General features: G+C 43.9%; 1 protein-coding gene across 14 annotated transcripts in view; it reads left to right on the forward strand.

The window, feature by feature from the left end:
- Positions 1 to 2,130: 2,130 nt before the first annotated feature.
- Positions 2,131 to 14,083, forward strand: part of garnl3 (GTPase activating Rap/RanGAP domain like 3) — a 61,580-nt gene continuing 49,627 nt past the window's right edge. For 5 of the 14 annotated variants that reach the window (XR_008566615.1, XR_008566616.1, XR_008566617.1 and 2 more), the window contains exon 1: positions 2,143 to 2,639. Coding sequence is in view for 10 of the 14 variants with exons in the window: in XM_054758207.1 (XP_054614182.1) it covers positions 2,542 to 2,639 (98 nt within the window). In the remaining 4 variants the exon portion in view is untranslated. Of the gene's footprint in view, positions 2,640 to 14,083 lie in introns of all 14 variants that reach the window. The other 9 variants (XM_054758219.1, XM_054758217.1, XM_054758211.1 and 6 more) reach the window with 7 other exon arrangements.

Raw genomic sequence — 14,083 nt, forward strand, 5'->3', positions numbered from 1 at the left:
TCACGATGAGAGAATTCCTCATCAAAACAGCAGCATGATAAACATGCATGAGTGGATGTTCTTCTCCCACGGGTGTGCGGTTGTCCAAGATGTGAAGTACAATGAACACCAGCCAATCTGCTTGGATTTGGGTACATTTTTTCCCCATTGGGAATAATGGAACTAGAAATAACAGCACTACACAGTCAAAAGTTGCACAGAGTACAGTCGCCCCTCATTTATTGCGGTTAATTGGGTCCAGAGCCAACTGCGATTTCCAAAAAGTATGGTTCAATATTAATAAATTGAATATTTTTGTAGTTTTCTGTTTCCGATCTTCTAAATACGAGTTTTTAACATTATTAGAGCCCTCTGGACATGAAATAACACCCCTATAGTCACTTATATATTTGTAACACCCAACATAGTAGATATACTGTAACTAGAGTAAATAAGACATCCATCCATTTTCTATGCCGCTTATTCTCATTAGATTCATGGGGTATGCTGGAGGCTATCCCAGGTGACTTTGGGCGAGAGGCGGGGTACACCCTGGACTGGTCGCCAGCAATCATTCACTCTCATTCATACCTATGGACAATTTAGAGTCTCCAATGAAGCTAACCTGCATGTTTTTGGAATGTGGGAGGAAACCGGAGTACCCGGAGAAAACCCACACACACACGGGGAGAACATGCAAACTCCACACAGAAATGCCCAAGCGGAGATTCGAATCCAGGTCTTCCCCATTCCCTGACTGTGTGGCCAACATGCTAATTACGTGGCCACCGTGCGGCCGTAAGTAATATGTAAGATAACGTAGACTTGTTTTTTTTCTTCTGGACAGCGTACTCCCTGCGGTGGCTATTGTCTCATTCATGTATTGTAATGGCTGCTTTCAATGGCTTTACACTCATATTACCCAATATAGTTGACATAATAAGAGTAAATAAGCCTTTTAAGACATCAAAAAACTCCTGCTCATGTGTGTCACAGTAAAGGGGACCTTTGTGGCAGGCGGACAGGAAGTGACGTCGGGGGTTTCAGAGTTCAGTCTTAGCCTGTCGTGAGTTGTGCCCCAACAGTAGCCGTGTCATTGCTATGATTATTGTGTTGTTATTGCGCCTGTTGTGAGATAATGTAAACCTGCAATAAATGTTTCTTCTGGCGATCACGTCTGATGTTTGACTCTCCGAACAATTATTGACACCTAGTGGTCAGTGTAGAATGCTACATTCATATTTAGAATGCTTCTTCTGCCGTGTGTTTGCATTATAGTGCATTTAGTTAGTTCAACCATTTTCATGCATGAAAATGCTTAATTTATGCCAGGATTATGTACAATTTGCTTAAATGTTTTTTGTTACTAATAATAGGCTGTATTCAATCAACTCATTTATGAATTAATTTTTGAACAACCACACTAGAATGAGGACGTGATGTAGCGAGGGACGACTGTATTCCATTCGAGACACAGCCTTAATGCTTCGAATGCGAGCCCTCGTACTTCCTGTCTATATTCTTCTTCTTCCATTGACCTTGATCCTACTTTTGGAAGAGTGAGGCTTTAAAAGCCAAACAAAAAGCAGTGAATCCTGGAGCTGAAATGAGCTCTCAATGTTTGATAGTCTTCACATTGTTATTCATTGAACATGCTAAAAACCATCCAGTTTTTCTTTGTTTTCTATGTCATTTTCTGACACAGGATGTGTTTAATTTCATTTTTGCTAACATGTGCCACATGCATGGTGGCAGCAAAAAGCCAAAGAAAAAACAAATGCGCTCCCACAGTCTTGCCGACATCGGTTGAAAAATTTTCCGAAGCGTATTTTTCCTGGATATTTTGGGCGAATTCTGATATGCAGCGCTTGATTTTTGCGTTTATCAGGTGAAACTGACAACAAAAAATACAGTAGCACAAAAGGAGAATAACCAGAGCAGCTTCCCTCAGGACCTGAGAACTTTCTGCGTGGTTTCCAAGTGTGTCACTCGGCAAAAGGAAAACAGATCACACTGCTGCCCCCTGATGGTGACTGTATTGAAATAAAATATCCTCAAAGTAAAGCATTAACAAAATGTGAAAATTATGATTATCCTTGCAAAGGCAGAATTTGGTCTGCAGCTCTTGTATCGGATCTCATTAGCATGCCCTGGGGTACCTAATGAAGTGGCCAGTCTCTCTCTCTCTCTCTCCCTCCCTGTCCCTCTTCCTCTTCCTCACTCTCCGTCTCGGTCACTCGGTACCAGAGCGGTAATTCTGAAGAGTACTGAGTGAGCAGCTATACAGTAGTGGGCTCCGTTTCCACACCAGAAGCAGGACCAGCAGGACTTCCCGCTCCCTCCCCGACAGCCCGCATGGAGGCACTAACCGGCCGCAGACGCTGCGCCCGTGTCCGCTCCCTCACAGAACCTTCTTGTCCAGTCTGAGGGGGGGTTGGGTTGTTGGTGGCGGCGGAAAGAAGAAGTCTGCAAGATCACTTTCCACCCGAGAGGAGGATTTTCTTTTTTTTTGAAGGCGAACTGCTCCTCTCTCTCGCTATTGACTTTCTTGAAAGAGCATCGATGAATTCGGATAAAAATGTTTACCTCGGCAGAGACAAAGGCATCATGCGGAAGAGAGCCTTGCTCCTTCGGAAGGGCTGCAGCTTCGAGATTACCAGGTAAGAGGAGGAGGAGAAGGAAGGGTCATTCTTTGTCTTTGGGACTTTCTACTTTGGAATCTCAATCACGTCAACTTTGTATTGCGTCTTTTTCACTTTTATGGGTCGTTGTTTTGCCCACGTTGTTTTGCCATGTGTCCACCCTAAATGCCCCGCACTGACACCAATGAGTGCGATGGATCCCTCTTCTGCTAGATGTCGCTTTGGATGCTGTCACGCATGCGTTCGCGCACCTGACTCTGCAACGTTAGCATCACGGCGGATGTCATGTCACGTTTTTCCAAATGTACGACCCAGCTGTGAAGCGGATTGGTCTGCAGAGAACGGGGGGGGAGTGTTGTCCAATCATGTTGGCGATGTTGGTTGGAGTATTCAACCTTGCACAAGTTGGGTGTTCGGTGTTTTTGGGGAGGTTTGTCACAGACTGCACCATTGAGCTGCGTGTCATTAACTGTCTTTATAAGTAAACTACGAAATACTCGATTACCATATTTTGCAAACAAGACACCAAATACGCGATAATTGATATATTGGAAGGTGGGGTTCAAAGGCCTGTTGGACCAACTGACAATCTTTTTTAATAATTGTGTCGTTTTGCTTTACTTTTCCCATTTTTTTTCTGTTTTGTAAGTTTTTAAAAAACTAGCAGCGGGCCACACTTTGGACACCCCTGACATAGACTCACTCCTGTTAGCTTGGGGGGGGGGGTGGTTGCTTATTTCGTTTTGTACTTCCGGGCCTTTTTGCGGTGGATGATGATTACTGACACCTAGTAACCAGAATGTCTTTTATTAGTATTTTTGTTTTTATGCTTAAAAGTGCTTAATTTGGGTCAAAAATAGGTAAACATTTGCTTAAATGTGCACATTTTTGGACTACAATCATCCCTCGCAATATCGCGGGTTTTCGGAAATGAATGATGATGGCTGTTTGGTGGTAGACTACGGTCTATCATACGCCAAAACATATTGAAATGTAGTATTCTGGTCACTAGGCGGCAGTAACGGCACAAAACATTAAGACATTAGCTAACATGACACTACCTTAACACGAAGTATGAAGCATGAAGTCAGCCATGGCATGTCCAACATGATAGAGTGGGGGGGGGGGGGGAAAGGTTCTCCTCCCACTCCGTGTGGTTTTGGCTTCCTAAATATAGAAGAAATTTGAGGCTAACAGGCTAGCTTGCTAGCTGGCGGCTGTCTCAAGTCGATGCAGCACAAGAGTTGCAGTGTGGTATAAACAATAATAGGAGTGTTAAAGTGACTTCTGTGGTGTTATTTCATGTCTCTAATGTTAAACAATCCTATTTAGGAAATCATAAAAAGGTTTTCTGCTCGCTAACCTACAGTATATAACGTGGTCGAGTCTGGAACCAGTTATCTGCTATAAACGAGGGACGACTGTAACAATCAGTCGTCGTCAACCATGAAACAGCGATGATTCATTAATTTGTATATTTGAAAAACGGTGATCAAGTAAAGCCATGGAAATGGAAGCGCCAAGTGGCGAGGGACTTCAGTACACTGAAATCTCAAGGCAATTTCTCCTGTAGGAAATCATATAAACCCAGTTACTCCGTTGCAGACACCCAAAAATATCAAGAACCAATACATTTTTATTGAGAATAATTAGTTCTACATGCAGAAAACAATGCAATGTAATGAGAAACAATGAACGGATGGAAGTTATTGTTGACGCACACTCGATTGAATTCAGTCGTGTTTCTCATCTTCTTTATCAAATTTCTGGCACTTGCAACTTTCTTTGGTCCCATGGCGGATTATTTGGTTGTCGCACTCAATAAAAAAAAAAATGCACAGACAGTGAGTCAGCAAGGTGTAGGGTGCTTTGTTTGGGCACTCGATTACACAGAATGATACAGTACAGGGCAAACGGACTAGTTTGCAAGGCCAAAGACGGTACTAAAACTCTGGCGCAATTTTGGCCGAATCATAGGGGAACTGTGGCATACGAAAGCCCAGGTTTGACTGTTATCGTGATTTACAGTATATCGTGGTGTGAGAAAAAGCTTTCGGGCATATTCGGAAGTCAAACAGATGGTTTTTGTGTGTTTTGCTTTATTTATTTTTACTTTTTTGTGTTTGTTTTGTAAGGAAGAGTCTCACCCCAGAGCTGAACATCTCTGTCCTGGCTGCTCAGTACAACGTGGCCTAAGTGATTATGGCAATACGTCGGTTGTTAATGGCCGTGCCGACGCAGCTCCAGCGGGCTTATTATGGTGCTTTTCCCACCTACGCTCTAATTTTCCACTATTTTCAGGCGGCCTGCGGAGGTGTGCAGTCGTGCAAATTTACCAAGGAGTCTCGCCTCACTGCTCTTCTAGCTGATGGCTTTAATAGCTGCGTGCGTGCGTGCGTGCGTGCGTGTGTGTGCGTGCGTGTGTCACAAGCATGGATTCCAGGTGTATGTGTGGAAGAGAGCTGTGTTGCCATACAGAGTTTTTGCAAAGCCCTGAGTCACATGACCCACGAGGTTTCCTGGAAGACACTGGCAGCCTGGCAGGCCATCAATCAGCGCTGGCCTTGAGTTCTGCTGCGAGAGTGTTTTTAAAAGAGTGTGTGTGTGTGTGTGTGTGTGTTTCATTCACTGTGTTGCCTGCTTGAAGGGGAATGACTGAAAGGAGCGTGTTGTCTCCTTGTCCTCTCCTGCCCCCTTGCCAAGTTTGGTGTTAACGAGAGGATGGGGGTGATTGACAGGTTGCGTTATCTCCCCCACCACAACATTAGGTATCCCTGCACACGCTAGTGAGAAGCGATACAAGGGATGGATCAACAGAAGTTAAAAAAAAAACATTGTAGTGGGTCGTGTGTTAGCAGTGCATTTGCAGGCCACTTCCTGGTCATGGAGGTGAGGAATAGAACCGCACCATCGTTGAGGAAGTACCATCTCACACTGCAGAAATCCTCTTAACTCAAGTGTAAACATGGACTTTCTTAGGGGATGACGTAAGACTTTATGACTCGACGGGCCTGACATTCGCATTCTGGGGCGGGTGAAGACAATTTGTGACGCGAACGGCCACAAGTGAACATCAGTTCCTCAGCAGAAGGTTTGTACAGTAGTTTGTTTACTGTATCTGTGCAGTATTTTGTCTTCCTCGAAAATTACTTAACACATTATGGCTAGATGGGCCTGACTTAGCATTCTGGGGCGGGTGGAGACTGTGACACTAACAGCAAAAATGTAACATAAATGTCTTCACGATATGTTTGTAGTTTGTGTATCCGTTTATTGCTTTGTGTTTCTGGCGAATGACAACACTATGGCTAGACGGGCCTGACTATGCATTCTGGGGCAGGTGACACCTGTTTGGGACACGAACAGTAAAAAGTCAACAAATTCCTTGAAAAATCATTGTCGTTTGTTTATCTGTACATTGCTTCGCTTTCCTGGAGAATGGCTTAGCATGTTATGGCTAGATGGGCCTGATTTTGCATTCTAGGGCGAGTGATGGCTGTAGCCACAAAAAATGAACATAAATTTCTCAACAGGAAGTTTACTTTGTGTTCCTGGAGAATGACTGAACATGTAATGGCTAGACGGGCCTGATGTTTTGCATTCTGTGTCAGGTGAAGACTGTTCGGGATGCTAACAGCAAAAAGTGAGCATAAATATCCTCCTTGTTTACCTGTATGTTATTTTTTGTGTTCCTGGAGAATGACTTAACACGTTATGGCTTGACGGGCCTGACTTAGCATTCTGGGGTGAGTGAAGACTGTTCAGGACACTAACAGCTAAAAGTGAACATGAATTCCTTGACAAAAAGCTTTTGGTTTGTTTATCTGTTCTCTACTTTGTGGTAAAAGCGTGGTATTTGTCTGTCCATATGTTCATTTTGGTCTTACAGAATGACAGAAGGCGTTGTGACTGGATGGGCCTGACTCTACCATGTGCATTCTAGGGCAGTAGTGCCCAAACATTTTCCACTGAGGGCCACACACTGAAAGATGAAAGAATGCCGAGGCCATAATTCATTTTGGAAACAGGCTAAACCCAACCCAACATGGTCATGATCGTTACCTTACGCCTTTTTGCTTCATGTCTCCATTTTTTGTTTAGTTTTCCCGTTTAATATCGTTTTCCGAACGTGCCACGGGCCAATTCATAAAAACCTTGGAGTACAACCCTGTTGTAGGGCGATCCCATCGTGGCACTCACAAATAGCAAGGCCCGTGTACCGCTACACTTTCCCCACAGAAGGCACACATGTTGGAGGAAAAACAAATGTCTTGGGCTCTTGTGGTTTCCTGAGAGCCTTTTTGCTGGGCCAGCTTCAAAGCAGTGCGCCAATGAGAAACACGTTTCCATCTTTGATGAATTTAGAATGAAACGCAGCACTTCCTGTCATTGGGGACGACGACACCGCATCGCTGCTGATCGGGGATCTTTGCCGCCATGCCACTGCTACGTGCAATTCTATGGTTATCATCACACTTCTTCTCTGCGTCATCAATGGTTGTACCTAGAGATGCACAATGTCTTTTTTTCAAACAGATACCGATAACTTTATGCTTCTCAAGACCGATATGGTACCGATAAGCGATAACTTATTTATACCTATTTTCAATTTAGATTTAACTGTAGTACATGGAGGTAAGAAGGACTTGAACAAATTAGGATCTGACCAAGTGTACCTGATTTGTGCTAATCAAATATGATGACATGGCAACTACCACATCACTACTATCAGGAGAACCAGCGCATAGAGGGGGAGGAGCCACCTGCTGTGGCCCAGCAAGGTGCACTGTATTTGGGCACACGCTCCGAGCAGCCGGTATGATGAGGTTTCTGGCAAACTTTTTGTACTTTTCAAACGCCACGGCTCTGGCATTTCAGGTGGCTGATAAGTTGAGGTTTTTTGTGTGCTTGATGGGGTTTTTCCCCATCATTGCAGAGCATTTGGCACAACTAGCACGCGAAATATCTTGGAAAGTCGGAAAGTGAATGTTTGTTTACAAGTGAGCTCAGGGGAAGTTTGACAGGCGGTTAACGTCACAGGCAGGAGAGAAAAGGGGCGCTTGATTTGCTCACCCGCACACTATGCGTAATCTCGCCTTATTGGAGCTATTTTCAATGTAGTTGTATTTATCAGTATAATTCCCGTCATACATCCCTCATATCGGCCTGATAATTATCGTGCACCCATAGTAGTATCCTTCTATGAAACATCACAAAAAAAATTGTGGGGAAAAAAAAAAGTGTTTCTCTTGCGTAACATCGATGATGTCATATTCATTGTTCTACCTGAGTCGAGGCAGATAGCCGCCCCAGTGTCTCTTGGTTCAGCAAAGCATTTTTCCTGTTTAAAGGGGAACCCCTGGGTGACTATTTTAGCCCCATTGCTTGTTTTCTGTCTGTTTAAAGTGTAAGGGCTGCAGTACTACAGTATAGTTTGTAAAAAAAAAAAAAATCAATCAAATGAAAGTCATTGATCGCCACATGACTGCCCCCTCCCAGCTGCGGTATTGTTTCATTAGGTGTGCAGGTGTGTGAATGTAATGGATGCCAGCCAGTGTGGATGTACAGAAATACATTTGTAAACCTCATCCCCTGATGCCTCAAGAGTTGCGCTGGACGTTGAGTTGACAGCTTGATGGCTAGCGCTCGGACCCCCGGTTTGAGCCATGGCTGGACCATGCAAGTTACATGTACGCTAATCATCCCACGGTGCATTCATGAGCCACGCTTGCAACACTGATTCTATTGTGTGTGTTTTTTTGCAGCTGGCACAGCATTGAAGTGCGCGAGGCTGCTTTACGCTCCGCTCGGCCGTCCAGTGAGTCCCCTAGCGAGGCCTGATGAAAAACACTGGCCCGTAATCACTCCCATATGTGGCTGCATAGCTCAGCACAACCATGCGCGGCGCAACGCAGTGCAGGGCTTCGTTCAGGGCAACAAAAAAAATGGACTCAAATTACGTGGTGAAAAATCAAGGGGGGGGAAATGTTTGATTGCAGCCCTATGTCAAGTTTTACTCCTCCACTGGAACATCTGCTTCCATTTAGGGCATACCTACATATTAAAAAGCACAGTGCGTCGCTCCGGGAAGGCTGGAAAAACATTTGCCGTGATAGTCGACTGGAGGGGGGCCAGCGTACAGTGGAGTGCTACGCTGCCTTGAGACGTGGCCAGCCCACAGCACTCGCCTCGCACGCCGTCATCGACTGTATACACCCCCCTTTCTGGAAAACCAGAGTGGGAAGGTGTGTTTGGCTGCTGGAGAGGTGAAAGGTCACACCACTGTCTGCTACCTTACAAGTGAGGGGTGTGGTTTGGGGGGAGGAGGTCAGCAGAAAGCTCTTGTGTAGACGTATGTGGCTGGTGTTGTGCACTATTTCCTCTGGGCCAAAACCGAGGCCAACTCTTGTACCTGCAAACGTCGTGCTTTTGGAGCTCTTATCCTTTCGTCTTCTTTTTTAACTATTACGAAATAAAATGTGTTTCCGGGGTGCATGGCCGGGTCAGAGCATTTTTTAAAAGAACCGTTCTTATTTGACACAGTAAATCACCAGTAAGCATCCCTTTGAGCGCTGCTTCCTGAGCTGTAATGAAAGTGGTGACCGCAAGAGGGCGGCCTCTTCCCATGAAGTGAACACCGGCGTTTCATTGAGAGGCAAGAAAGATGAAAGCCGTAAAGGGACGCAACTGGCTCACACATGACAAATAAATACAAAACAATCATACCACAAAATAACAATCCTGTACATAATTAAATGCATTACAAATACAGCAAACAACATCAAACTATTTAAATAACCACACACTTGGCACAAAATAATTCCACACGTAAGCCACATAATGTACAAAAACTACATAAAATAGTAGGATAAAAAAAACCTATATTGAATACCTTTATGCAACTATATGCAAAAGTATGTGCACAAATGATGGGCATGGGAACTTGTTATTATTATTATTATTGTTATTATTATTATTTCCAGTAATATAAGTTGGGCATTGCTTTATTTGGATCAATGTGAGCTATTTTATTTTAAGATTTCAAAGTAAAAACTACTTTTAATTAGGGCTGGCAAATGATTTTAAAAAAATTAAGAGTTTACATTTACATTTTAAAATCAGGATTACATTTTTAAACACTACCACTAGCTAGCATGCGCTCAATAGTGGTTTTAAAGAACAGGCTGAACAAGATGATTGGTCATTCACGGCTGGCGAGCTGGTATTCATGTAGATTTCCGTAATAGTATGCAAAAGCAGTCTCAGGGAAGCGATTAGTAGCCATGCTGCTGTTATGATAGCTAACGTTAGTAGTGGGGTGCACGGGCCAATATGAGGGAATTATGACGTCATCCCAGTAAGTCCTATAACATCAGAAACAGCTCACATAACCCATCATTTAAAAAATCGATCCAGTGAGGCAAGATTACTTGTACTGTGCGGGTGAACAAATCAAGGAACCTTTTTTCTCCTGCTTGTGACGTTAGCGGCCTGTTGTAACTTCCCCCGGGCTCACTTGTAAACAAACATTCACTGCTTTAGAGGAAGACATTTTGCGTGCCAGCAGTACCAAATGCTCCACGATCGAGCACACAAAGAAATGCAAAAGGTGCAAAAGGTTTGCCAGAGATCTCCGTGGCGTCACACCGGCTGCTCAGATCGTGTGTCCGAATACAGTGCACCTTGCTGGGCCACAGCAGGTGGCTCCTCCCCCTCTATGCTCTAGTTCTCCTGATAGTAGTGATGTGGTCGTAATGTTGTGATATTTGATTAGGACGAATCAACAGTACACTTGGTCAAATCCAACTTTGTTTGAGTCCTTCTTACCCCCAGGGGTGCACAATCGGTCTGGAGAAGCAGTAAGTTATTAGTATTGGTATCGGCCTGGAAAAAAATATTGTGCATCTCTGGTTTGTAGCTAAACCTGGCAAAATCGCTATCCTTAGCTGACAACAAACATAACTGAAGGCTGTGTTACGTCGGGCGTAGTTGACATACTCAAAGCTGGAAAAGGGCGGGATATATTGTTAGTATCTTCGAGGCAGGCAAAATTGCATTCTGACAAGGAGCTGGCCCACGAGACCTTTGCATCAACGCTGCCTAAACCGGTGGGGGTGGGGGTGGCGAGGTGGCAAACAAGAGTTTTGTCAAGATTGGAGACAATTTGGACGCTTTGTTGAGCGATGCCAGCAGATGAGATACAAAAGCAAACTAGAAGAGAACAAACTGCACACTAAATCCTCGTGCTGTGAGGCAACAGCGCTGACTCGTGCTCTGTATGGCGAGAATGAATTACCAGCAAATCTTTTTGCAATTATTTGGCCTGAAGTACACAGTGAGCAAACACACACACACACACACACACACACATATTTGGCAGGAGAAGGGGTGTCTGGGTCTGCTCTTGTCGTGACCAACAAAAGGTTAATTTTTCTGATTGCGCCTGATGAGCGCCCCATCAACAATGGCCGCCACCTGACATTTCTCCGAAGTCACTCGTTGACCTGCTGGCATTTGAGGCTCACTGGGCGCACCGGGGGCCACGCTCGGAATCCTAATTCTTTGTTTGTGTGTGCGTTGAGTCTAAATGAGCGTCGTTCGGCGAGAGGTTAAACCACGGCGACTCTTTTTTTTGCAGAAATACCACGCGTCAAGGCGGACGCCCTCTTGAACCGCCGCCGTGTGCCCGCATATCATCTGATGCTGTCGTCTGGATTGTGGTGACGCGTGCGCACGTTTCATTGCGTCTTAACATTGTAGTGCGCATGCCAGGCCACGAGATGGCAATATCACTTTGCAATGCTGTTTTTGTACGCCCACAAATCCATGCGTTTTTTGCGTGCTAATTATGCCTGAATTGTGTCACTTGAACCAAACCTCTTTACGTGACTTCACGTGCACTAAATCACATTTATACATCTAGAGTCCTACGCAGAACACACAACCTCATCAAGGACAGCACACATCCACAACACTCATTATTCACACTCCTACCGTCAGGCAGACGCTACAGGAGTTTGAAGTCCAGGACCACAAGGCTGGCAAACAGCTTTTACCCACAGGCCATCAGGCTTCTCAACGAAGCACTCACACACGCCGCACGCAACACACACTCATAGCACTTTATTTATGTATTTATTTATTTATTTATTTATTTGTATTATTTACTTGTATTAATGTCTCTTCTGTTGTTGTTGCTTAATTTATTGGTATTTATGTTTCTTATGTTCTTATTCTTTCTTGTGTTTTCTTTCTTTTCTTGGGAGAATGAACAGAATAAGATTTTCATTGCATAGTATAACTGCTGTTTTACTGTGCACATGACAATAAAACTCTCTTGAATCTTGAATCTTGAATCTTGAATACATGCACTGGTGTGGAAAAGCGTTTGCCTCCTTCCTGATTGATTTTTTTTGCATGTCTGTCACACTTACATTTTCCAGATCATCAAACCGATTTAATTGTTTGTCAGTGACAACACAACTGAACACAAAATGCTGTTTTTAAATGAAACTTTTTATTAAAGGAGAAAAAAATCCAAACCTATAGCTAAAGCTTTGGGACTCCAGCAAACCACCGTGAGAGCCATTATCCACAAATGGTGAAAACATGGAACAGTGGTGAACCTTCCCAGGAGCGGCCGGCCAACCAAAATGACCCCAAGAACGCAGCGACGACTCATCCGAGAGGTCACAAAAGACCCCACAACAACACCCAAAGAACTGCAGGCCTGGGCAAAAACAGAGTTCCAAGACCAAAGCCACTGCTGAACAAAAAGAACATTAAGGCTCGTCTCAATATTGCCAGAAAACATCTTGATGATCACCAAGACCTTTGGGAAAATACTCTCTGGTCTGACGAGACAAAAGTTTAACTTTCTGGAAGGCGTGTGTCCCATTACATCTGGCGTAAAAGTAACGCGTTATTTCAGAAAGAACATCATAGCAACAGTAAAATATGGTGGTGGTAGTGTGATGGTCTGGGTCTGTTTTGCTGCTTCAGGACCTGGAAGACTTGCTGTGATAAATGGAAGCATGAATGCTGTTGGTGACCTCAAGCTGAAAGCAACTTGGGTTCTGCAGCAGGACAATGATCCAAAACACACCAGCAAGTCCACCTCTGCATGGCTGAAGACTTTGGAGTGGTCTAGTCCAAGTCCTGACCTGAATCCTATTGAGGTGCTGTGGCATGACCTTAAAAAGGAAAAGCCTCCAATGTGAATGAAGCTGAATGACAACAATTCTGCTAAATTCCTCGCCAGCGCTGGAAGAGACTCATTGCAAGTTATCACAAACGCTTGATTGCAGTTGTTGCTGCTAAGGGGGGCCAACCACTTATTAGCTTTACTTTTTCACACAGGGACATGTAGCTTTGGATTTTTTTTCCCTCTTAATAATAAAAAGTTTCATTTAAAAACTGCATTTTGTGTTCAGTTGTGTTGTCGTTGACTAATATTTACATTTGTTTGATCTGAAACATTTAAGTGTGACAAACGTGCACAAAAATAAGACATCAGGAAGGGGGCCAACGCTTTCACACCACTGTATTTGTGAAGCCTTGCCATAGTTTTTGACACGTACTCTTCCGTACAACGCTGGGTGTGTGCGGCCACGTGCTGAATTAAAGCTCCTAATGAGCATCCTGCTTTTAAGTACTGTACCTGTGCACTGCGGATCAACTCGTCCACCATAATGCTTCCACCTACGTTTGGGGAGCAGCAGGTCTGGGATAGTCCAGCCTTGCCAGTTCTCACACACACACACACACACATCCATGTGCAAAAATTGTGGGGGAAGGTTACTTTGAAAATGCCAACTTCGGCGTCGAAAGCTAAAGCACTCAATTGATCCAGAAAACAAAAGCCCCCCAGTGAGGGATTTGACCGTTGTCAGCAGTTATCGACGGAGGCGTAGCGTATTGTACTTTAGCTTTATCCGCCAGCATATCGGCAGCTCCCACCACGTCTTCACGGAGGTTTATGAATATGTCATCCAATAACCCGAAGAAGCCCTCGTTTCCATGCAAATACGAAGAACAACCTGGAATTCACTTTTATTTCTATTGTTTTTATGTCGTCCTTTCAAAGATGAATACATTGAATTACGTTGAATTATACATGTCCAAAAGTGCATTGCAGAGGCATTTACTAAGACATTTTATCAAGGAAATGAGGAAGATCATGCGTTGACGTAACGCACACATTTAAATAAATAGCAAAATTGTGCTCGATAAGACCACAAAATCAGATATTTCTCATATAACTGTGCAATGAATATATCCCAAAGATGAACAGGACCAAAATATTGCTCAATTTGACTTGTTTTGTTGTCGTATTTGTATGAATATATCACCAAATAACCTGTTCCAAACTGAAGAAAGCCTTGTTTTTATGCAATGACAAACAACCTGGAACTCACATGAGCTATTTAAGTCATTTTTATTTGTATTTATTTTGGATTTTT

This window comes from Dunckerocampus dactyliophorus, chromosome 17 (assembly GCF_027744805.1).
Source record: "Dunckerocampus dactyliophorus isolate RoL2022-P2 chromosome 17, RoL_Ddac_1.1, whole genome shotgun sequence".
NCBI classification, from domain to species: domain Eukaryota; kingdom Metazoa; phylum Chordata; class Actinopteri; order Syngnathiformes; family Syngnathidae; genus Dunckerocampus; species Dunckerocampus dactyliophorus.